Below are 26575 nucleotides of genomic sequence, written 5' to 3'. Positions count from 1 at the left end.
GAAAATTAAAAAAAGTCATTTACATTAGCTCGATAATTGCCAATACAAGCAAAAGTAGTTTAAACAGAAAGAAAATATATTATCTCGCATATCTTGTTAAGAGCTAGTAGAAGTTATTATTGAAATAACACGGAAACACCAACATAAAACAAAACAAAAATCAAAACAACATTAATTTTAATTTCATAACAATAAACTAAACTAATTAATATTTTTTAGTATTTTTAAATCATTTTAATATGCTGATATCAAAAATAATTTTTAAAAACTAAAAAAATATTATTTTAATATATTTTTAAATAAAAAATACTTTTAAAAACAACCACCAAAACATAATAAGTCTAACTTCATTATTAATGGCATCTCCATCGTTGACGGTAAATGAGAAGCCAAATTGAAAATATATCATTTTTGCTCATCATCCTTGTTTTATACACTCTAACAGAATAACCATATAAAATATCAAAATTTCTCTCTCTTTTTTTTATTTAAAAAAACCCATTTCTACATGTTGAAAAAAAGCTGACACAGAAAAACAAGAGCAGGACATATTAAAACAATGATTTTTTATTATTATTGTTTAGTACATTAAATATATTAAAATACAATTAGTTTTTCTAAATGTTTTTTTTTTATTTCTAGTGCTCATAAAAAGAAGAAGAAGAAAGAACTCAAAGAAGCCATATTTACCTATGTGCAATCTAATAATAAAAAGGCAATAATATTGATAATATAGCTTTATAAATAATATAAATATGACCTTTTATTTTGTTTATGTGCACTCTAATAGTAAAAAACCATTCAAAAAACTTATTATATTTTAATATATTTGATATTAATAAAATTATTTATTAATTATAATTAATTAATTAAGCTATACATAAAAATATATTAAATAAATCTTTAACATTTTTTTATCAATGCATAAAAATAACGTGAAAATACAATTTTAGTTTTTCAATATAGATTTTACCTTGAAGATGTTAAAAAAAGAAGAAGATAAAAGCCAAAATTTTATCTTCATAAGTTAATACGTTATACAACAACTTCACCCTCACATCTCCCTAAATTACAGCCCACTCCTCCACCACCTCTTCTTCTTCTTCTTCTTCTCTCACGCTCTCGAACAAGCGCCTACTTCTCTCCCTCTCTCTCTGAAAATGGACGCTTTTAATCACCTGATCACCACCAATTTCAACCACCAAAACGACGACGTCAACGAAGAAGAAGAAGAAGAACAACAAAATATTATCAGCAGCGGTGTTGTGTTTTCGCAGCTAAAACCTTACTGTTTAGACCTTCTTCAACTCCTCCAAAACCCTAATCCTACTTCTTTTTCATCTTCAATTCCCTCACTTGTCCAATTCCTCCACGACTCTCCTCCTCCTTCTCTCCAACCTTTCTTCGACTACGTTCTATTCCCTCTCCTCCTCCTCCTCGACGCCGCCGTTGATTCTCGAAAACAAAATCCTAAGCCTCATAAAATAAGCGACAGAGTAGCTGAAGGAGTTGTTCAGTGCTTAGAAGAGTTGTTGAACAAGTGTTATTTAGTTTCCATTGATCAGGTATTTCAAACAAAAATTCGAAATTTCCTGCTTGAATTTGTTTAAATTAATTAAAGATATTTGTTTTTAGATGGTAGTGTTGATGAAGAAGTTGACGTATGCGGCCATGTTAACGGAAAATGAGGCTTCGGAGGAGTTTAGAGAAGGAGTGATTAAGTGTTTTAGGGCATTAATTGAGGGATTAAGTTCGTGTGGAGTTGAAGGCTGTTCATGTGAAGAAATTAATGGTTTGCCTGCGCTTGTAGAGGCCGGAGACAATCGGAATGTGAATTCAGCTCGGGATTATTTAGGAGGGGAAGGAGAGTGTTTGGTTTCGTTTTTGAGGTCGCAGAGTGCTTCTGCTGCTGTTGGGCATTGGTTTTCACTTCTTCTCAAAGTAAGTTGTGATTTTTGGGAATTGTCCTTGTTGTTCATATTTGAGTTTGTGCTGAAAAATGGTCTTTTTATTTTATTATTATTATAAAAGGCTGCAGATAATGAGGTTGCTAGAGGACATAGAGGGAGTGCGAAGATTCGGGTTGAAGCATTTTTGACTGTGCGTGCTCTTGTTGCTAAGGTAATTTCATCTCATCGTGGTAGTATGTAAAATTGTAATGTTAAAGCTCATAACCTGCAGTAGTGCATTTGCATATATTTTTGACTGTGCGTGCTCTTGTTGCTAAGGTAATTCCATCTCATCGTGATAGTATGTAAAATTGTAATGTTAAAGCTCATAACCTGCAGTAGTGCATTTGCATATATATTTTTGTTATGTAAGTGCCCTGTTTAGTTCTTTTGCAGGGAGTGCTTGGGGTGATTGAATTTAGTTATTTTTTGGGCAACTTGTTGGATTTTTGTTCGTGATGTAACTATGTTGCATTAATTTCTTGTATTTTGTAATTATTGACTGTTAGCTTGGGAGATGTTTCTTAAGGTGTTGAGTCTTAATAGAAGATGCTTTGCTGTGTGGCAGCGTTCCTATCCATTAGTGTATCTTTCTTATTAGTTACTCACTTTGATTTTTTGTTGGAAATGATAATACCAGAAGTTTCTTCTAGCAGGAAGGATTATAGTAATTTAGATTAGCTTTTGGGTTAACTGAATCCTACCTTCAGCTTTATCCTGCAAACAAGTTCTCACAACAACAATTAGCTAATTTTAGTGGTAAATTATCTCATGTAGATTGGTACTGCAGATGCATTGGCTTTCTTCTTACCTGGTGTTGTTAGTCAATTTGCAAAAGTTTTGCATATGTCAAAAACGATGATAAGTGGGGCAGCTGGAAGTGTGGAGGCTATTGACCAGGCAATTAGAGCCTTGGCTGAGTATCTGATGATAGTCCTTGAGGATGTTGCTAATGTATCCAGTCTTGATAGATCTTTATGTGCTGGTTCTGGCTTTAATTCAAATAAGAAAGGATCTTCTATCCACTCAGTTCTGGATGAACTTCGTCAGTTACCTGTTAGCACTCAAAATCAGAGTAAAGTTGCAGCTGAAAATTCAGTTGCTGAAGCAGTAAAATCAGTTACTCCTGCATCTGAATTTCAAAGTGCTAAGCCTGGCAATGAAAAAGGAGCTTTGCATGTGGATCGCACAAGAGACTGGGTTGAGGAAACTTCAGCGCACGTGGATAGACTTTTGAGTGCAACCTTTCCACATGTATGTTTTTGAAATTCCCTTTTTGTTCAGCTTTTAGTTCCTGTTAAGATTTTGGTAGAGGAATCAGGGCTCTACAAAACCTCATTTTTGAGTTAGTGCATTCACCCACTCTCTCTCCTTTGATGTTGTCAGTTGATTCTTTTCATTGCCTTAATAGTTTACATGTTTCTAGATTTGTCTTCATCCAGCAAGAAAGGTGAGACAAGGACTGCTGGCTGTCATACGTGGGCTGTTATCAAAATGCAGTTGCACTCTGAAGCAAAGCAAATCAATGTTTTTGGTAAGCTAAGAATTGAAATCTATTTCCATGTAACCTGTCATTTTTTCCTTGAAGTTGACTGCTGGTAGTACCAGACATTCAATATATATGGGTGCAAATGGTGTTGCATTTTGTTGTCTGTTGTAAAGTTTTAGAAACATTTGTATTCCTTGTCATTGTTATCCTTTATGAATGGAAGCTGTTAGAACAAACATTGTGTTTGTTTAGGACGTTGTTTTTAATTAGACTGGATAAGGCATCTAATAACTTATAACTTCCTGTAAATTTTGGCTTCATGCATATTCTGATGAGTAATCATGCAGGAGTGTCTATTTGTTTTGGTCGTTGATGAATGTGGAGACATTTCTGCACCTGCTCAGGAGTTTCTTGAATATTTACTGTCATCAAGCAGCAAACTTAATGTACAATCAGATGTTGCTGAGCTTTTTAGCAGGTTAGTCCTTTATGTGAGAGTAGACTGGATGTGGGGGCATACAGGATTTCTTCTTCAAAATAATTTCTTATTATGAATTTCTTTTCCTCTTAAGGCTTGTCGAGAAGCTTCCAAAAGTGGTTTTCGGCAATGATGAATCACATGCGCTCTCACATGCCCAGCAATTACTTGTAGTTATCTACTATTCTGGTCCCAAGTTTTTGATGGATCACCTTCAGTCTCCGGTAGGTGCCTGACATATGAGTTCCCCTTTTTTATTTTTCGTTCTTCGTACAAGGAAGGTTATAATTTCCAGCTATCCCTTCTTATATGCATAGGTAACAGCTGCAAGATTTTTGGATATTTTTGCCCTCAGTTTGAGTCAGAATTCAGTATTTACAGGTGCTCTTGACAAGCTTATGTTAGCAAGGCCATCTTCAATTGGATATCTTCACTCTATTGCTGAGTTGAAATCTGGTTCTCGATTTTCCTCTGATTACCAACCCATTGTGGATGTTGTTCCATCTGATAACCCAAACTCCAGAGATATCCATGGAAAAGCAATACAAAACCCTTCGCTCTCTCTGCAGGACAATTCTGAGCTTCCACGCATGCCCCCTTGGTTTGGTAGTCAGAAATTATATCAGACTCTAGCAGGAATTCTTAGACTTGTAGGTTTATCTTTAATGACAGGTCATCTCAACTCTTGTAATTTCAGTTTCTTTATTAGACTTGGGTCTCGTGTTCTCTATACTTAACACCACGCATGTTTTTCATTTTGTGTGTTGCTAGACTCTAAAAGTGAAGGGCATATGTCAGTTGTCAGTGATATACCACTGGGTCACCTTCGTAAACTGGTTTCTGAGATCCGTGATAGGGAGTTTACTAAAGAAAGCTGGCAATCTTGGTATAACAGGACAGGTTCAGGCCAATTGCTGCGCCAGGCAAGCACTGCAGTGTGTATTCTGAATGAGATGATTTTTGGTCTCTCTGACCAAGCAGTTGATAATCTTATAAGATTGTTTCATACGTCTGAGTTAAACAGGGGAGTTCAAGCACCTGATGCAAAAGGTGCTGATGCTCAGCCCAATACAGCTGAACATCCTGAGCGTACTCGATCTATTTGGAAGGTTTCACAGGAAAGAGTTGCTAGGAGTCATTTGAATGATTGTGTTGGTAGAATTGCACACGAATATCTATCTTCTGAAGTGTGGAACCTTCCAATAGATCAAAAATCTTCTCTCATACAGTCTGATGGTGAAGTTGAAGAAATTACCTTGCACTTCTTCCATGATACTGCCATGCTGCAACAGGTACTTTGTCTTTCTATCAGAAAGTGCATATAATTTTATGAATCCTGCATTAGTTCATCAATTTCCTGGATGGCATATTACTGAGCTTCTATTCTAACCTTTTGTTTTCTCAATCAGGTTATTATTGATGGGATAGGCATCTTTTCCATGTGCCTTGGGAAAGATTTCGCTTCCAGTGGATTTCTTCATTCATCCCTTTATTTGTTGCTTGAGAGTCTAATATGTTCAAACATCCAAGTTAGACAAGCTTCTGATGCTGTTTTACATGTCCTTTCCTGTGCATCGGGCCATCCAACGGTGAGCTTGCATAGCCAACATTTTTTATCTGCCACCGGATCCGTGCTTCTGTGACTGTTTTTATATTGTTATTTTTTCTTGTAGGTTGGGCAATTAGTCTTGGCAAATGCAGACTACATAATAGATTCAATATGTCGACAACTGCGTCATTTGGATCTTAACCCGCGTGTGCCAAATGTGCTGGCTTCATTGCTTTCTTACATTGGAGTAGCTCATAAGATACTGCCTCTGCTGGAGGAACCGGTGCGGCAATTTACCCTGAATTTTGAGAACAGTTTTGAGTTGTCTTGGTCGATTTTCTGATAAATTGTTATTTTTCTTTCGTTTCACTAATTATGAAATTTATGCTCCTTGCTCTTTCTCATGTGCATACACATTCTTTTTCTCATGTTGTTAATTTTGCTTTAACCCTCTTGGCATTTTATTAGTCAATAAATTGCGTTTAAATTGATTTGCCGCTGATATATGATGCTTAAGACAAATGTTGCAAAATTGTGCAGATGCGCTCTGTTTCTCAGGAACTTGAGATTCTTGGTAGACATCAACACCCAGTTTTAACTATTCCCTTTTTGAAGGTTGTATTTTATGTCATTGTCTACCCAGTAATTTATTGTATATGATATTTTTCTTATTGTCAACAATTTTGTTTCCTGTAGGCTGTAGCAGAAATTGGTAAGGCGTCAAAACATGAGGCTTCTTCACTGCCCACTAATGCAGAATCTTATCTTATGCATGTCAAGTCCAAAGTATCTGATATGGGAAAAGGAAAAAAACTGGAATCCCATGAAAACTCAACATCATATTATGACAATGATATTGATATGTCTGACATGGAATCAGGTGATTACTTCAGCAATTATGTCTTGCATTCTGCTTATTCAGTTTGGAATTGGATCTATGGTTTCATGATCTGGTCCTTTTGATTTAGGTGTACAGTTTTGTTGTTTCCATGTTATCATTTACAAACTTTTGGATAAAAAGGATGCCATGAATTAATTGTGCACCATTTCAAAATGATGATGCCCATGCTTGTATACTTGTGCTTGCTCCCATTGTTTTTCTTGTTATTTCTAGATATCAAGGAGATGAGAATTTTTTCCTTCGTGCTTGATATGGAAATAATTTTGCTTTGGGCAGTTTGCACATTCATACCCTGTGTCTTTTAGTTGCAGTGTGATGCAGAATATTCACCTAAACTATGTAACAGATTGAATAACCAAGGGACACTTTATGACTCCTTATTGAATCATCCACTTCTTGTGAACCATTGAACTGTATCCCTCCTACTAGATTTATGTCTGTTTATGTATCTGTATCTTAGTTGATCTGATTTTGATACCTGTCCTGAAGACAGAAGAATTTAGTTCTTTCATTTAAAGTGTGTGTGTGTGTTTGTTGAGAAAGCTTTTAGTAATGATATTGATTGCAGAGCAATGGGAGAATTTGCTTTTCAAGTTGAATGATTTCAAAAGATACAGACGAACTGTTGGATCAATTGCTGGTTCATGCTTAACAGCTGTGATCCCACTACTAGCTTCAATGAAGCAAGAGGAATGCTTGGTGGCCCTGAATATAGTTGAGGTACCTATTGTGCATATTAATTTTTGAAATTTCATCAGGTGTGTGATATCAAATAAGCTTGTTGAAATATAGATGTGAGACTTAAGATGCTTTGCACAACTTAACATTTGTTTTTCTCGTACATCTTACATTTATGAAGCTCAAGCTTGGGTCTATTGGTGGTAGATGTGATACCTAATTTTTTTGGATGTTGTTGGGAGTACTGGGGTTTTTAATTGTAGTAGTCATGTCAAGGGGTGTTTGAGAGTGTGACAGTAGTTGTTTTTAAAAGTGCTTTTCGCTTGGAAATGCACAAAAATAATATATATATTTTTTATTTTTAAAAAATTATTTTTTACATCAGCATATTAAAACGATCTGAAAATATTAAAAAATTTATTTTAAGCAAAAAACAGAAATTAATTTTCCGTGAAATACCGTTTGGAACACAATTCCAAATTGTGCCTTAGTGTCGTTGCTGCAAGAAATTATGGTAATCTCTCCAGTGCTGGTGCTTCTGAAACCTAAATATTCTAATTGCAAATTCCCTGGATAGAAGGTCGGCAAGGTGCTATTAATATAGTGTGCTATTAATATAGTGGTGATGCCCTATCTCCTGGTTCTTATAATTATTTTCTATTTTATCTTAAAAAGTTAATTGAACAAACTAGAACCTTTCAGATTACTTTAAATCTGTGAATGGACTGTTTTCTTTATGCTAATGCTATGCATCAAACAAATTCTCGAGAGATTTTTCTTAATATATTCTCACTACAAATTGCATTCTTAGGATGGCATTGTGACACTGGCCAAAGTGGAAGAAGCATATAGGCATGAGAAAGAAACTAAAGAAGCAATTGAGGAAGTGATTCGATCATATTCATTATATCAGCTTCAAGATACTTTGGATGCGGCTGAGGAAGGGACTGATGAGAACAGGTTGCTCCCAGCAATGAATAAAATATGGCCATTCTTGGTTGCTTGTGTTCGTAATAAAAACCCAGTGGTGCGTATTCATCTTTTCCTGTTGGAAGTTGCCTTATGTGGTATACCTTTAGTGATTGTATTGAAACATTGTTGCTTTGTTAGTCTAGTCCTGGGACATTTTTTTTTTCTACAAAAAACATTGGTCATCTCTTGTTTATGGTTTTAAATTCTTAACTCACAGCAAGCTTCATTCTTAGCCCAACTGTTTTCACATCCTGAATTGCTGAAGTTGAAAAGAGTAAAGAAACAAAAGAATTTCATAATAAAGATCATTTGGTACTATTATCTTGGATTCTAACTCCTTTAATTGGACAGGCTGTTAGGAGATGTTTAAGTGTGATATCCAGTGTAGTATTAATCTGTGGAGGAGATTTCTTTTCGCGCCGCTTCCACACTGATGGACCACACTTCTGGAAACTTCTTTCAACGTCTCCATTACAGAAGAAACCATTTTCAAAAGAAGACAGAACTCCACTTCAACTTCCTTACAGAAGTGCTCCTACTTCCTCAGGGGACTCGATGTCTGAAATTTCAAACTTGAAGGTCCAGGTTGCAGTGCTCAACATGATTGCTCATTTGTCCCAGAATAAAAGGAGCACATCAGCATTGCAAATAGTCCTCAAGAAGGTTAGTGGCCTTGTCGTGGGAATAGCTTTTAGTGGTGTTAAAGGGCTTCATGATGCGTCCATTAATGCACTATGCGGACTTGCATCCATCGACTCTGACCTTATATGGCTTCTACTAGCCGATGTGTACTATGCTTTGAAGAAGAAAGACTTGCCTTCTCCACCCATCTCAGGTTTACCCCAGATCTCTAAGATTTTGCCTCCACCTTTATCCCCTAAAGGGTATCTTTATGTACAGTATGGCGGACAAAGCTTTGGATTTGATATTGACTACCCTTCTGTAGAAACCGTGTTCAAAAAACTACTTTCCCAGATTTTTACTAACCAATTGTACATATAGATGTGCTTACACTTTTTTTTTTTTTATAACCATTCTGCATTATATATCATTTCATCGTGAGTGATTACGGTATCCAATTCCACTAGTCTTTAAATTGGGCTGGTATCAGAATTGTGGCTGCATGATCAATGGTCTACTGTACTATTTATCAAAGTTTTCCGTGTTCTCTAAAACTGGTTATGTTGTGGCAAGCGAGTATAATTATTTTGGAATAATGCTATTCTTACAGAGATTACTGCCAAAATTACATTCTGGAAAATTCCAAGTACTGGATTTATGGGGTTCAATGTTTAGATATTACTCATTCAATGCACGTGATATTTCCTTTTCGTTCTGTTTGTTTTTTTCCAGAATTTATGAGGGAGATCTATGTATGATGCAAACGCAATGTTTGGGTGTGGATGGCAATCAATTGCACCATTCAATCCCATGTTTAAACATGATAATTAGTTATATGGCTGCAATTCGGGAAAACCAATTGTAGATTTTCGCTCAATTTTCCTTTCCCATGTTGATGAGCTCAATGATGAGCTTAAGAAAAGTTAATCAAAGGAAAATGAATGAATTCCAGAAGAAGTTAAGCCTACAAGAGAAAATTATCTTTGGAAAACCCTTTCTTTTCTTCGCAAATAAAATACCTCATAAAAAACTTTCTAGCTGTTGCAAATCTCTCCCTCTCAAATATCTGTACTGGAACAGAAAACATCATCATTTTCTTTTCTTTTTGTTTGCTATCTGCAACGATCTCCATTGAAGCTCCTTGAATCGTCTTATTTCAGGTAACTCTCTTCCTCAAAACTCTCTCTATTATTTATTTTCTGCTTTCCTCTTCTTTGTTTAGATTTTTAGTTGTGATTGTGGCATTGATCTTGTGTTCATGTTAATTTGCTGTATTTTGTTAATATTATTATTTTATTTTCTTTTGTATTTCGTGTTTTGTTTGTTTCGGGAAAAAACACTGCAATTCCATGTTTTGTTTTGTTTGGGATCTCAAGATGTTGTTTGTTTTCCTTCAGAAAATGAATGTAAATAATCATGGGCTTCAATAAGTGAAAAGTCAGTCAAGAGTTACTGTTAAGCTTCTCCGCCTATGCACTGATGCAATGACAGACAAGTTGCCAGTAACATTTGTTTCTTTTTATACCATGCAGTATGTGGTTTTAAAGCTTCCAATACTTGCTCTGCATGGTCTAGGAATTACTTATAAATCCCATATGCTCCTAAAGTTAGTAATTAAGCTGAATTTCTCACATCCCAAAAATCGAAATTTTTGATCAATGGAGGAACAACATCACCATTTTTGTTCAACTGTTTTTGCTTCCCTGACACTCTGAATTGACTATTGTTCCAAGCAGCTGTATCCATTGGTTCAACATACTCGACAGTTTCATCTTTAGAAAATATTTTTTTCCCAGCAATGGTGAAGCCCTCATCTGATAACTTTCAATACTCACATCTTATGAATTAGATTTCTATTTGGCATGGGGATTCGTCACTTGGTGTTTAAATATCTTCATAAGGTTGTGTCGATGCTAGTTGGTTTATGATTTTTTTTTATTTTTTAAGAATTTTTTAAGATGTTTTTTTTACCTAATATAAATAGATTTATTTATTTTGTATTTAGGTTTTTTTAGAGACTTCATTTGTTTTAGAATAATATTATGTGTGTGCAAGGTTGCTTTTACTTTAGGTTCTTCATTGAACTTATCTTTAATTTATTAAAGATCAATTATCTTTGTGGTGTTCTTTCTATACTTCTAGTTCGTGATTTCTTATAATTATAAGGTTGGGGTCTTTTTTTATCTAATAATTTCGGTTTCTCTTTTCAAGTAATCATTGTGTCAGGTTTTTTATTATAATTTGATTTTAGTTTTTTTAAGTTGTTCTTTCTTGCGTATGAGTTTAAAGGTTCTTATACTTTAGGTTCACATCGGTTGGTATTAGAGCAAGACTCTAAAATAATATTTTATCGATCTTTCTATCTATCTTTAAATTTCCATGTTGTTTGTTTGTTGTTCAAAAAGTCTACTACTGAATTAGTATAGTAGAGGAAATAAAAAGTTGAAATTGCAAGTTGTTTATTCTGCCACAAATTGGGTATATATAAAAAAATGAATTTGGGACTTAATAAAATACTTTAATTCATATTAGATTGTGGTTATTGTTAGTTTAATATTGATTTCAGGTTATTTAAGAAAATTATGAATCATTGTTTATCAAAATCAATTTGCGTTGTATATTAATTTTGTTTATTTGTTGCTGTTATTTTTAGGTCAATATAATCTATTACGGGTTTGAGTTATTAGAAGAGTCTTTTTTTTGCTTATGTTTTCTCTTTCATTTGTTTTTATGTTTGTTAACATATTCCTTGTTGTTTTTATTTTTGCTAAATTTTTTTTATTGTTGTAGATTTATATCGTAGTCATTTTTGTTTTTCTTGATTGTTTTGAGTCCCAAAATCCATGGTTAATCTTATAAGGTTGTGATTTTGATTGTTTGTGATTAATTACTTAAAGAACTAAAAAGAAGATCATAAAAGGTTAAAGGCAAAAAGAAGAGCATATTATCGTGAAAAGCTAGAATTAAATAAAACAAGAGTGAAGTGACATCATATTGAGTGTCAATATGTGAGGAAGTGAGTGTGTGTCTATATATATATATATACACACACATATCGTTATTAACTTGAAATTTTAAATTTCAACAATGTCTTCCAAAGACGGATCATCACCTACGAAAAAGAGGGGAAACTTGTTTTTTATGCTACGTGTTATACATCAACAATTTGAGAGGATTAAGTAAGATTTGGTAAGGTTTTTAATAGGATAGATAAACAAGATGTTGCGATTACTAGTTTGTGAAAAGAGTAAGTCTGAAAGGGTCCTAATGTCAGAAGGCCAGAAAGACATGTTACTCTACCTTTAGATGACTTTATTAACGAGAATGAAGATGAAAAAGTTGAAGATCTTGATTATGCATCAATCAACCAAGGTGACAGATTTTGACAACTTAGAAATCGAAGAGATGAGGGATTTTGACAAGATGAAAACTTCAACCGTAGTGGTGTAGGAAGTGATTTTGGGTATCATGATGGTTTGGATAGAAACTTAAGAAGTATTAAGATGAAAATTCCAGCATTTCAGGGAAGGAATGATCTATAGGAATATTTAGAGTGTGAGAAAAAAGGTTGAGTTGATCTTTGATTGTCACCACTACTCGAAAAAAAAGGGTAAAACTTCTTGTTATTAAATTTATTGATTATGCTATAATATGGTGTGATCAACTTATTTTGAGTATGAGAAGAAATCATAAGAGGCTTATTGACACATGAGATGAGATGAAGGCAATCATGAGAAAGAGATTTGTTTCAGGATATTATTATAAGGATTTATATATGAGGTTGTAAAGTTTGGCTCAAGGGCTAAAAATGTAGAAGATTATCATGAAAAGATGAAAGTTGCTATGATTTGGGAAAATATAGTGGAGGATAGAGAAGCTATCATGATTAGGTTTATGAATGGGTTGAATACAACATAGTAAACTTACTAGAGTTATAGCACTATATAGAGTTAAAAGACATGATGCATATGGTTCTTACCCTCTGGGTTCGTATCAAAATTGAGACTTTTTCTCTCAACCAAATCTAAAGAAAAATCACTAAAAATAAGAATATTTTCCATTGGTAAAAAGGATACATTTAAACACTTTATGTTCTTATCTTTCTCATTGATCAACATTTGAGTAACATAGCCATTAAATGCTTTTTATCTACAATAAAGGACTTATTTTGTAGGTTTATCAAAAGATCTAAACCCCTCCTTATGAGTCTAGATCATAAGGTCAATCATATCACCTTTTGATGTGGTTCAACCCAGTTCTGATATCTTATTAGGCTCTCATACATATTAGGCTTAAACTTACTAGGAAGATACTAATTAGCCCAACAACTCCTTAGGAGGCCCAAAACACCTTGTCTTTGTTAGCGACGCTGTTTGTAGGAATAAAAAAAAAGTCATTTTGTTTCCTTTTCTTTTACATAATTTTTATTCATATCATAACTGGTAACCATGGCACTCCTAGATTTGGTAAAATTATAGATTTTCTAAACTGCCATCAAAATGCTCAAACAAGGCCAACCCAAGTTGGATCTAATTAGTGACAATTTATAACCTTTTAGTAGAGGAGAGAAGATAATCCTTTTTCATTTTTTTTTCTCATTTGACTTTGCCATACACATGTATTTTACCCTAATATTTAGAGTACATGACACACATACATACATCAATACTAAACATGAACCTGAATATATAAAATGCTTGTAAAGCTTTTATTACTACCATTTTTATAATAATATATATTCCTATAACACCTTTCTAAATAAGGTACCTTGTGGAGGATTAGGATTTTGCTAGGAAGTACATATAAGCATAACTATGAGATTATTTGAATTGTAGGTGATAAATACTTAAAAGTACATTTTCATTAAGGTTTTATATGATTATATTGCACTTAAAGTATCATTAAATTCCCTAACTTAAGCATATTTTATAATAACAAGTCTGATAATATAAGATATCTTTAATTTATGGTAAATGCACATTTTAAATGTAAGCATATTTCACAATTCAAAGGATTGATTGATTTGTTTAACTATTGAAATTGAAAAGACAAAGAAAGGGTTAAGCTTAAAGAAGAGATGCTGGTTCAATTCTGGAACACCATTCGGTTATTAGGTCATAATTGGAGTTGTAGATCTTGGATTTATGTCTGATTTATCTGGATGGAAAGCTAAGACATATGCATAAAATATTCATAAAGAGTCTAAGATTCAAAACTGTCATTTTCAAGTTCAAATCTTAGTAACCAAAGAGAGTCTGAATTTGTCCTGCAACCCAGATACTATTTAGTGTTTAACCCATATCTTGAGTTCTAGAAGTTTAAATAAGCTCATTCTTTTTTTTTTGTTGGAAAGATGAAATAAATTCCCATAAATTTTATAAAGCCTATTTATTCAAATTATGATGTTAGCAATAACAATTTGTCCAACCAATAAGTCAATAGTTAGCCACCAAGTCAATGGTTGACCACCAACTCAATAATTAGCATCAAATCAATAGTTCTAAATTTTAGCCTTTAAAAAGGAGACATTTGCCATACATTTAACATCTTGATTTTCATATCAATATCTTGCTCTTGTTTTTTTTCTTTGTATTTTTGTAATGTTCAAGTTTATTTCATGTTATATTTTCATTAATATCTTGTTTATACTTTTCATTTTCTTTACTATACTTAGTTAACTCATATCATAATTATATTCTTATCTTGTTTATATATGTTTCTCTTCTTCATTATGTTTAGCTAAGTTTATTCTGTCAAGGTGAAAAGGTTACACTAATAGTGTTAGAATAAGTATAGTATAAATTCAACATGAACTTTAATGTTTATATTCAAGAAAGTTTTCTATTAACATATTTTATAATTGTTATCTTATTCATTCTTAATACCTTGCTTGTTATATGATTAATCTAGATTTGCTGGTTAAATGGTTAATCTAGCAATAACAAAGAAAATAGATGCTTGATTCTTGATCTACACATGATTACAAACAAAACCTTACCCTTGATTACATGAAAACTTATTTGGTTTGTGATTTGTGTTTGCCTTTACAAAGTCCGAAAGCCTTACAATAAAGAGAGTTTTGTCCCTCTTTCCTGAATACAAGCTCGATTAGAAGTCTTCAATTTAAGAGTGGATATGTGTCTTTGTTAAAAGGAGTTGAATATATTCAAAAGTGAAAAATAAGGGTATATAGAGATTATATATAGGTCTACCCCTTCATTAATAAGGTGTGGCATGCCTTTTTGGTTTTATAATTACCAATTAGACATATGACTCCTTCTTAAAAGTTCTAAATTTCTTAAGATTATCAAAAACACCCTAAGCACCTCATAGTATTTGTGGTATTGAATTAGCAATTATTTGGTTAAAAAAATAAAAAATCATTATGAATCCAAAAACATATATATTATTTTTTAGCAGGATAAAGTAAAAAAGACTTAAATGGAACTTTTCTTAACGAATGAAACTCATTGACACTAAAAGCGATGAGTCTCAAAGCTAAAAAATAATTATTTGTCAATTTTCTCTCTCATTCGTAGTAATCTAGTGACTCTCTTTCTTTTCAAACTCATGGATTAAAATGTGAGCAAAATAAAGTGTTGGACCAAACTATTTAATTTACAAATTAAAGGGACCAAAAGAAGAAATTTGAAAAAATCCAATTGGCAAAATGAGGCAAAAAGGCATTGACACAATTGTTTTTTTTTAAAGCTTCCTATTTTTTCACTGTTTCAATTTGGATCCTTTCTTTATTTTTCTTGAACAATAAAATTGAATTATTTTTCATTAAATCAAGCAACAACCCAATGACAAGATTATTTTTTAAGATCGAGATAATTACATAGCAAGTAGATCAAAATAAATTATCGAGTCCAAATCACAATCAACACAACATTGAAGGATCAAATTAAAAAAATAATAATAATGGAAGGCAAAATACAAAGAGAAAATAAGGACCAGAATTAAAAATATATTTTTCTTAAAAACAAAAGGCCTACCTTTATTTTAAGAAAAATTGAAACAAATAAATAAATCTCTTTTCTTAGACCGCACACCAACCAACATCAAATGCATTTAGTATCTTCATTGAACCATAGTTAATATCCTATCCTATCTTGTTTGTTAACATTATAGGCATAACAACTACAATCACAACCCATTTTATCAACCCCTTATGGGAGAATATTTTTTTAATTAAAAAACTTTGTTAAATCACCTTATTAACATTGGTTTTTTTTCCTTCATATGTAGGATAGGTATTCAAATTCAATTGGTTGGGTTCATGGTTGTCAAACTCGCGAGTTGACTCGTAAAATCATATGATATAACGTGAAAAATCGGGTAGAAAACTTGAAAACCAGCAAACTCGGTCAAAATCAGTCAAACTCGGTCAACTCGATAAAACATTAAGGAGATTAAAGAATGCCATCTGAAATCCTCTCCGTGCGCAACCTTTCAATTTTCTTTCCATCAACAAAACCCAAAATAAGAACCACAGCAAAAACCCACAAGCATGTCCTTATATTTCCAGCCCCCAACCTAAGATTTCAACTAAAAACCGAAGTAGGGCTTCAGGGTGAGTCCAAAATGAGAAGTAAAAAGCAATATTTATGAAGAGCATGTAGTTGGTATGTCATATTGAGGAGTAGTTAAGGAGTTTACTTAGAGCGTGGGTTATGGGTCTATATACAAAAATAAAAAGGGGTCGTTTTTCCAGGTAGAGATTGAAAGGGAAAGAAGCAAAGAATTTGCTTGAAGAAACAAAGAAAGACAACATTTTTAACATGGAAATGCAACGAACAACATGTACAAATCTTAATATATGTGTGGGTTAAACGAAAGCTTTGTTTGCTTTGCCAGTTTGCAGCGAACAACATGTACAAATCTTAATATATGTGTGGGTTAAGTGAAAGCTTTGTTTGCTTTGTTAGTTTGATGACAGGTCCATGGGTGTCTAACTCGCGAGTTGACTCAATATTGTTGTTTCAATATTGCCTGCTTTTTTTTCTGCAACACCAACACAAAACACCCTGTCAGAATTAATATAACACCATATAGATGAATTCTTAGGATCAGACAATATTGGTTTTGTTATTAATAGTAACACTAATGTTTATAATATTAGTGTTGGTACTAGTAGTAACACTAATAATCCTCTTGATGATACTAGTATTGATGAATGTTTAAGAAACAATGAGGAAGATGAAGGCAATGACACAAGTTTTTGTTTATATAACACATCAGCAGATTGTTTGTTTTAAGTTTGTTAATTGTTAGTTAATGAAAAGTTACTTAAATTATGTATGAATTTTTATTTGAACCATGTATTTAAAGATGCTTGAACTATGTATGAATTTTTATTTGAACCATATATTTTAAGGTGCTTGAACTTTCTACGAAAAAAATTTCCTTACGATTTTACAATCTGTTTTTATGATCGAGTTTATTTTGTATTTTCCATACCGTGTTAAAAATACATTTTTGACAACTTTGGTTGGGTTTATTTCTAGAATTTGTGTGGAATTTTCTTAATCTGCACATATCCGTTAATCAGCCCAAGTAATTGGATCCCGAGGAGGCCTAATATAGGTCATGAATTCGTGATTTGCTTTGACTCATTAATTAGGAACCAAAAATTACATAACACAAGTGTGAAAGCTTTTTTCAGTTTAAAATTTACTTCTAGTGTTTAATTTCTATATAGATAATAAGATTTGAATTCATAATCATTTGAATATTAAAGTTATAATATAATATTAAAGAATCATTTTAATTTAAAAAATTTAGTATTATAATGAATTTTTAAGTACTGTAAAAAAAATATATATGAATTTTTAAGGATTGTTTTAAAAAAAAATATTATAATGACAAATATATATGAAATTTATAACTACTGAAACAATCCATATAAAAATTAATAAATAAAAGTTTAATATTACACGAGTGAAGCACATGGAAAGAAGAAAAAATCAATATGTTTGACTTAAAAAGAAGTTATATAACAATATGTTCAGCTTTAATTTACTTTGTTTTGTATTTTTCTCAAAATGTATTAAAATACATGAAATTTTATTGTTAATGACATTCAATTGGGTTTTAAACTTTTAAAAAATTCCATTGTCTTAGGATTAGTTTTAACATTTTGGTACCTATTTTTTTTATTAATATTATTGACTTTTTATTAACAATGAATTAAATTGGAAGTTTAATGCTTGTTTTCCCCTTTTCCGTAGAAGTCTCAATACATTTTTATTTCTTGTTTCTAAATCTAATTATTATCTGTTATTGTATTCATTAAATTATTAATTAATGGCTAAAATAAAATTTTTAAGAATATCAATTTTCAATAGATGTAATGATGATGAATGAAATAAAAAAAAATAAAAGATGATTGAATGTAATTCGATCCGACCTTCAGAACTTATAACATAAATCATGAGGTTGGATTGTTGCATAAAAGGTAAATTCAAAAAAATAACAATGTAAAATTCTCAATTAACCAAGATAATTAGAGATAAACTTGAAAAAATAAATTAAAAAAATTGATAAGAAAGATAAAAAAATATAGATTTTAAAAGAATAAGAATCAAATTTGACACAAAAAATGAAATCATAAGGATTAATTTGAAAAATAATTTCAATGAAGAAAAGGATAAGAAAAACAAAAAATAACAATCAAAGAATAAATACTAAATTTAATATAAAAATCATATGTCAATGAATGAAATTGAAAAAAAAAATCAATATAGAATTCAAGACCAAATACATTACAATTAAAAGAATAAGAACCAAATATGATATAAAAATCAAATTTCAATTGATGAAATTGAAAAACAAAACTAACTAAATAAATAATTTAAAATCAAATACATTGCGATAAAAAGAATGAGGATCTAATTTGACTCAACAAACAAATAAAATATCCATATTTCTTTGTTTTTTTTGCAAAGACCAACATGTTTTTTTAGGAGGGGAGAGAGGAAAAAGAGACGGAAGATAAAACGTGTAGCTGGATTTCAACCAATGGTCTTTTGACTGGACACACCTCGCCACTGTGATTAGGGCGGTAAGATGCATCAAACACCACCCGAAAAAATAAAAATAGGATCTATTTAGACACTGCCCACGCCATCCTAAAAGGACAGGCGGTGTTCACTTGTTGGAGTGTGTTATGTACACACCAACCACTTTTTAATTTAAATAATATTTTATATGTATAAAGAACACAATTACCCTTCACCTCATATAAGAATAACAAAAAAACCATAGCAAAATACAAAAGCACCCTTGTATCCAAAGCTAAGAAATATTATTTTTAGAGATACTTAAGTAATTATACTGCATAAAAAAATAGAAAGCTCAGTAATTATGTATCAAAGAGGTAAAAATTCCGTATAACCCTCTCTTTTCCTTTAATAACTAATGTATCCCAAGAAAAATACCATCCTATCCCTAATAACTAAACTAAGTGAATTTACCATTAAAAATAAAAAAGTAATTTTGCACAGTGAAAGTGAAATCATGAGTTCTTTTAACTTTCGTTATAATATAATATAAAGATAATAATTGTGTTTTTTTTTTCTTTTTCGCTCCAGCGCCTGATAAGCGTTGGTTTTACAAATCTTCTCGTAAATACAAGGCCCAAGACTTTGAAGAAGAAAACCCATTGTTTTGGAGCCCTATGTGGAAGGCCCAACACCATGAAGCTGGATCTATCAACCCATTTCTCGCCCATCGGGCTCCATTGATTTTTATTTTTTATTTTTATGAAATTCATGAGCTACAATTAATTAATGTCCGAGAGGTCCACAATTGATTAATCTTCTGAATAATTTCTCTGGAAAAAGAAAAAAACACTTAGCAACACGAGGGAAATGTCAGAAAAGGGCTACTATTAATTATAGTTAATAGTCTGAATTTTTAGAATTAAAAAACCAATAAATTGAGGAAGACCAACGTGGCTAAGATACTATTTAATCTGTCCTCATACTACAAGGTTTAACTAGTTAATTTTGATAAACTACAGGTCCTGATCCGTAATTCACTCACCGAAGCAGGAATATATTACAGAGGGAAAGTCCTTTATTTTATGCCCTAAGGGGAGGGGTTTGGTTATGAAGGGCTGGAGGATCGATCTATTGAGTCATGTATGATCTTCACTTTCCATGCATAGTCTAAAATATTCTTATATATTGTGTTAGTTTGAAATTTTATTTTCATTTTTTTGAAAGGAAAACAAATAATATTACTATACATTATAAAATACAACTAAAAAATATATATTTTTTTATATAATTTTCTTAGATTAATTATCGTTCTTTTTTCAATTGCACATAAAATATCGAGATATGATTTTTAATTTAAAATTTACTTTTTAAATCATGATAAGTTTTTTTATTTAATAAACAATAATTTTGATAAAAAAATACATAAAAAAAGAAATTGAGTTTAATTAGATAGAAGAGATACATCCTTACCTAGTTATTTTAAATTACTAAAAAAATAATAATTCGACTAACAACAAATATTTTTTTTTAGAATTTAAATAGTTACCTTTTCATATAAATATTTATTTTAATTATAAAAAAATAAATAAAAGTAAATTTAAAAACAACCACACAGCATCTCGTTGGTAAATAACGGGTAACAAACAGTAAACATGAATATAATTATACAGTTGAAAGGACGTCGTAGGGAGGGAGAGGGGGGGGGGATTGAAGGCAGAAATGAGTTCCTTCCTACTACATGTGAAGAACTCTCACAGGTCCCAAGTGAGTTCCGAGGAACTGTAGCATGTGTTAGAAACATGGGGAACAAAGGGACGCCTGATTCGTGAAGCCAAAACCCTGTTGCCATTGTTAATCTTAGAAACTCTGTCAATCCTCGCTGTAGAAAGATCTCCTAATCATGATAATAAACCAATGAAGATCTCAATTAATCATGAAATTTCTACTCACTCTCCCCCATGTGACTCAGATCACACCTTCACTTCACATGCTAATTAATCTTCGTACCGTATAAAGGCCAATAATTCTCTTGGATATCTTATTATACACTCTCTCTTGGGTGCTGTTAAGGAAGAAGTGCAAAATCCAGAGCAAAAATTCCCTCTTTTCTCGAAGAAGATGATCATGGGAAGGTTTTAACGTGACTCTACATGCTAAGCCATGTGCCATTACCGCAAATCAAGGCCATTGGCATTTTCATGGTACTCTACTGTCACGCGTATAAATAAAACTGGCCCAACATTGTTCTTGGAATGATTAATTTACATCACATTTAAGTCAATAATTCCAATTGTATATTCTCTTCTTCTTTATGAGTATTATAAAGTTATCGTACTAATTAAGAGAGAAATTTATGACGAATGCAACAGATTATTCAAGATCTAGTTGAGAAATATTGATGCAAAGGGTGAAGGTCTTAAAGTATGTCGACTGTTGAACCTATCTTTGATGAGCATCGGACGTAGGAGCCGAGATCAACCCGACTTCACCTGCTTCACCTTATTCTAACCATAAAAATTCTAAGATCAAGAACGTAGGAGTGGCAATGGCCATTAATAAATTCAAATATATATCCATTCATATATATTATATCTTAAAACTAGAAGAACTCGATTACTTTCTGCACAAGCGCATGCATTTTCCGAATGAGTGTGGATTTCTTGGAATCATTGAGGAGAGAGGTTAAGAACAACGACTTTGCTAACTTCAAGTTATTTTCTATTGATGATCAGTTATACAAGTCAATAATATATGGAGTGATCTCTCTCTCTATATATTATATTATTCATTGTTAAGAGCCAATCATATATATAGGGCGCGTCTTAGTTGGCGAATACCATGTTGGAATTTCTGACAAAACTGTACACAGCTTATATTCATCCTTGCATCCCTACTATAGACCACAAGATCTTGTTTTTTAGGCTTCTTTTTGCCTGGCATATGACGAGCCCTCCCCCTCCCCCCTGGATTGAGCCAAACCGAGTTCACATACTAGCCAAACTCGAATTGGGTTTCTGGAATAAATTAATAAATGTTCATGAAGAAAATAACATCAATACGCTAGCTGGTAGTTAGTCGAGTTTCTTTGCATTTTAGTCCATTGACTAAAAATGAAGTTGTTGAATCTTTAATAAATTGTTAATCTGATCCAAACCCATTTGACGTGGTGGTTGAGCATCTCAAAAAATTAATCACGTTTAATGTAGAAGCTTGTTAAATAAAGATCTTTTAAAGAGCAAAATCTAGGATATTGCGTTTTTGAAGTAAGCTATCTGCTATAACTAAGCATGTTTTAACCATATAACGAGCCTAAATCTTGACATCTTGTCTCTGGGATATGTGCAGTGAACATAATATTATAGGAGATTTCTCCAACTTCAAGCACAAAATACTGCCAATAGCTTGACCAATTTCTCGAAGACCTACATCCTAACTAAAACTGCCTTAGCCCTTAAGGCTACAATGTGAGATTTTTTTAAAAAAAAATCAATGTTTTCGGTATCATAAGATACTTTTGGCATATATATGTGAGATTTATTTGCTTGTTCTTACACTGATACATGAACAATTAAGTCTTCAAGTGGCAATGGTAAAAAGTTTAGGATTTACATAACAGGTCTCGAGTTTCGAGTTAGGGCTCAAATTTCTTTTTAGAGTCTGAAACAGCCGGGGTTTTATTTGCTCACCTGAACCTACAAAATACACTTTTCAAGGATAGGTTTCCTTGAATAAAGAAAAAAGAACAATTAAGGTTAGACCACTCTACTATTTGCAAAAGTTCATGATAAATATTTGTGCTCTTGATGTGGAAGATATTCATGATCGATTAAATGAACAATTATATATCTGTCATTCGTCGTATCAAGACTCTTACTGTCCCGTATGCTCTCCGTCTTTCCAAGTGTAGCTGTTTGCTCTTTTCATTCAAGTTGCGTTTCCCATGAACAAGTCATGGACGTGTTTCTTTAGTCGTCACAAAATCATAGATTGTAGCAAAAAGAATATTAAACTTAATCGAAAAACGAGAGTCAAGATAAATTATGATCCATCTCAAATAAAGAAATTGATGATTAAGAAGAATTAATAAAGGCCTAGCCTACATCCTAACTAAGAAAAGTGGACAAAAAAACCTACTTCTTAAGAATTACTAACATCATATATTACAATCAACATAAAATATAAAATTAGCCTACCCATAAGTAATAAAGATTAATTAGTCTTACATTTCAGTCGAGATTCCTAGTTGACTCGTTGAATTTTTTTATAGAATAATTATTCATCATCATTATCTAATTACATCAATAATTAAGCTTAATTTTAATTAAGATTAATGTGTTGAATTTGCGGCTTAAATGATATGTCATGTGACCCGCATTGCACTAGCTTGTAGGCAAAGAGTTCATGGTCTGAATTCTTCACTTTGGTGTCAATTTTCGGTGCCTAATTATAAGAATCTTGCTTATCCGTTTCAAACAAGGTGGATGTGAGGTCAAAATCTGATTGATTGAATCCTTAATCAACTTGATTTTAGTATTGTTATTTAAGCAATACTCTTCTTAATTAAATTGGGATGATTTGAGTTAAAAGGATTTTATGATTAGTCAATTACTAATTCTGTTGCCCATGCTCTGTTGCGGATACAGATTTGAGATCTCAATAACGTTATTGTGATCATTTCGTGTACATTAGGCATAAACTCATAACATATAATTGAATTGGCTGAAACCCGAACCGACTATAAAAACTCATAAGGCAATGCTGCATTTTTTTTTTGAAAAAGAAAATTTAGTGTTATTTTATTAACCGTTAAAAAGCAGACATGTCATGTAAAATTCTTTAACAATATTATTAAACTTAGCCAAACGTGTTAAAGTTGAAACTCATGCCTGGATTCTTTACCTAGGCCAAGCATCAATTAAACTCCAACAACGTAACCTAGTTGATTTGACAATTATAAAAAAAAAATATGGTTTACCAGTGAAAATATAGTTTGACTTTAAAAAAAATTCTAGATGATATTTTTTTTTTTATGTTGTGAATGCGATGATGACATATTACATTGATCCCGACCACCTCAGACTAATCGAATAATTTCCAAGTCAGGTCATTCATGGAGATGACAACAATGCCCTAACTGAGTAGGTGAGTTATCTCTTTCTTTACTTTAGACTATGTTTATTTTCTAGAATTCACTTTCTGGTAAATTATTTTCTAAACTTTCCTGTATTTGTTTGCCATTAGAAAAGTTGGTCAATGGAAAACACTTTCCAGTCAAAGAAAAATTTGGTTTGGTTTCCAGGAAAGTGTTTCCTGAAAAATTTAGGCAGAAAACACTTTCTAGAAGTTGTGAAAAATTTAGAAATATAATATTATTTGCTGATTAAATCAAATTTGGTCCTCAAAATTTTTATTGCTATATATATATTTTGTTTTGAATATTTATTTTTTATATTAACTTTGTCCTCATTTTTATAATTGTTATTTGCTTTTCCCTTATCATTTTTTATTGAAATTTTTTATGTATCAAATTTGGTGCTCATATTCTTTTGATTGTTACTTATTTTATTTGAAATAATTTATGAAATGTTAATTATTATTATTTTAATTTCTTCATCTTTCATTTTTTTTAAGATTTGATCTCTATTATTTTGATTATTATTTATTTTATTTGAGATAATATTTATGAAATCATATATTTTTTTAATTTCATTTTCATTCAACTTTTTAATTTGTAAGATTTGTTCCTCATTATTTTAATAAACTTGAGAAAAATAAAATATTAATAAGTTATTTTCCAGCTCATTTTCTATGACATAACCAAACTGGAAAGTGTTTTTCAACTTATTTTCCATTACACTACCAAACAACATAAAATAATTCACTTTCCCGGAATTCATTTTCCTGAAATTCACTTTCCAAAAGAAAACTACTTTTCAGCAAACAAACGGGGCCTAAATTAAAGAGTTATCCAATTAGTGACTAAGTTACAAAAAAGAGCATTGGATCGTGTTAGATAAATTTTAGGACTCAATTAAAGAGTTGTTATTACATCATAGACTGAATTAAAAAAATGGAAAAAAAAGACTAGCAAGTGCAGAACACGCTCCATCATGTGAGAGGTGTTACCATATTTGGGGTCGTGTGTGCGACCTCCTTTAACCTACAAAGGCAATCTTTCATGTTGCAGTTGGGATTGTCTCATTGTTGCCATTTCTCTAAGGTGACATGTGTCTGAGAAGAAATTCCAGTATGGTTATGGTGATCATTTCTTGTGCTTGAAATTTTTTCCCCTTTCCTTCATGGATGAAAGGGGTTTAATTATTTTTAATTTTTAATTGTAATCTTTATAGTTCTAATTGATTATTTCATGTGCCTAACTATGAGGTTTTTTTTTATCAATAAAAACATTATTTCAAACTTATTAAAATAAACCATTAAGACTAATCTTGAATAAAATCAATATGAAAAGATAAAATTAAAAAAAAATACATGAGTGAAAAAACATGGAAAAAAAATATCATTGTGTAAATTCACAATACCAATGAATAGCCAAAATTCTTTTGTTTGTGATTCTCAAACCTACTTAGGGATCGTTTGGGAACGCGGCTGCGGCCGCGTTCCCAAAAAATTTGAAAATTTTTTGTTTTTTTTTTTGCTAAAATTTAATATGATTTGTACGTTTTGGATCGTTTTGATGTGCTGATGTTAAAAATGATTTTTAAAAAATGAAAAAACATCGTTGGCATGCATTTTGGCACGAAAAGTTATTTGAAAAGCACCCGCAACCACACTGCCAAACACGCTCTTACTCTTAATTTAAATATTATATTTAACAGAATTCATTTCTCTTCACTTTCAATAACGCATTATCTTCACACGCTATGTCATGGAGTAATTTTATATTCCTCAAAAAGTGGAGTAATTAAAAATAATAAACACGTAAAAATAGCAAGTTCTGTATTCACTATTGCCAAAATATATTTTTAATTATACATGATTAGGCATTGTATGTTTTATTCGAAAGGAAAAATCAAGAAACAAATCATCCATCTTTGAGGGGAGGAGATTGATTAAATTAAGCACTTAATTAATAATGAGTAATGAGTTAGCTTGATAATGCCATTTCAACCATTGAGACTACGTTGTTGAAAAAAAAAAGGTTATTACGTAGTATTTATATATTATCCAAAATTATAAAAAGGTGAATTTAAAATTAATCAATCAGTTTCTTTGTATATTGTCATATTCATTGATTCTATAAATTATTATAAATTAATTTATTTTTGATGAATTTTCTCAGTTTACTAATTTTGCAAATTCAATGAATAATAAATTAATTTAGTTTCGTTGAGTCTTCTTAGATTCATTGAATTAATTATGCATCCTTATTCTCTTATATAAATATGGGTGAAGAGATTTCATTCTCAGAAGAAATAGAAAAGAAGAAATTAAATAAAAAAAATTATGTTCTCTCTATCTTCTTTGTTCTTATGCTCTCCTTCCTCTAGCTTTTAGTTTTGTTGTAGTAGAGAGAGAGAGATTGAGTTAGTTTTCTAGTTTATAAACCTTGAATGGGTGTGCATATGTTTCAAGGTATTGTTATTGATACCTTAACAAGTAAGTTGCACTTAAATCATTTATACTTATTTACAGGGACAAAGAGAAAAATTCTCAATAATAACATTCTTTTCTCTTGTTTTTTATATGAAAATTCCACAATTCTACAAGTACTTGTATGTTTGTACTTCTTTTATTTAATATTTTATTTATATGTTTTATATTATCCTGCAAATATATAATTTATTATTACTAAACAATTCTCAATAATCTTAAGACTAAATCTTTTATATTAATTGCTTAGTTTATATATATATATATATATATATATATATATAATTCAATAATTTGATTGCTTAAAATAATCAATTTTT

At 31.4% G+C, this 26575-nt stretch overlaps 1 protein-coding gene across 1 annotated transcript; it reads left to right on the top strand.

The window, feature by feature from the left end:
* The first annotated feature begins 1050 nt into the window (after window positions 1-1050).
* Window positions 1051-9067, top strand: LOC133673379 (uncharacterized). Its single transcript, XM_062094135.1, has 16 exons — window positions 1051-1565; window positions 1636-1941; window positions 2032-2121; window positions 2727-3203; window positions 3376-3483; window positions 3786-3916; window positions 4011-4140; window positions 4234-4588; window positions 4688-5208; window positions 5326-5505; window positions 5590-5748; window positions 6006-6080; window positions 6162-6345; window positions 6935-7086; window positions 7856-8071; window positions 8368-9067. Exons 1-16 carry the CDS (start codon window positions 1161-1163, stop codon window positions 9016-9018), a joined length of 4140 nt encoding a protein of 1379 aa, XP_061950119.1. The 5' UTR covers window positions 1051-1160; the 3' UTR covers window positions 9019-9067.
* Window positions 9068-26575: the final 17508 nt, after the last annotated feature.

Source organism: Populus nigra, chromosome 14 (assembly GCF_951802175.1).
Source record: "Populus nigra chromosome 14, ddPopNigr1.1, whole genome shotgun sequence".
Lineage (NCBI taxonomy): Eukaryota > Viridiplantae > Streptophyta > Magnoliopsida > Malpighiales > Salicaceae > Populus > Populus nigra.
This window is presented reverse-complemented; position numbering and strand designations above follow the sequence as displayed.

Coding starts and splice junctions, on each gene's coding strand:
- LOC133673379 (XM_062094135.1), top strand. CDS start 1,161: ATGGACGCTTTTAATCACCTGATCACCACCAATTTCAACCACCAAAAC. Junction 1,566..1,635: donor ATTTAGTTTCCATTGATCAG/GTATTTCAAACA, acceptor ATTTGTTTTTAG/ATGGTAGTGTTGATGAAGAA. Junction 3,484..3,785: donor AAAGCAAATCAATGTTTTTG/GTAAGCTAAGAA, acceptor GTAATCATGCAG/GAGTGTCTATTTGTTTTGGT.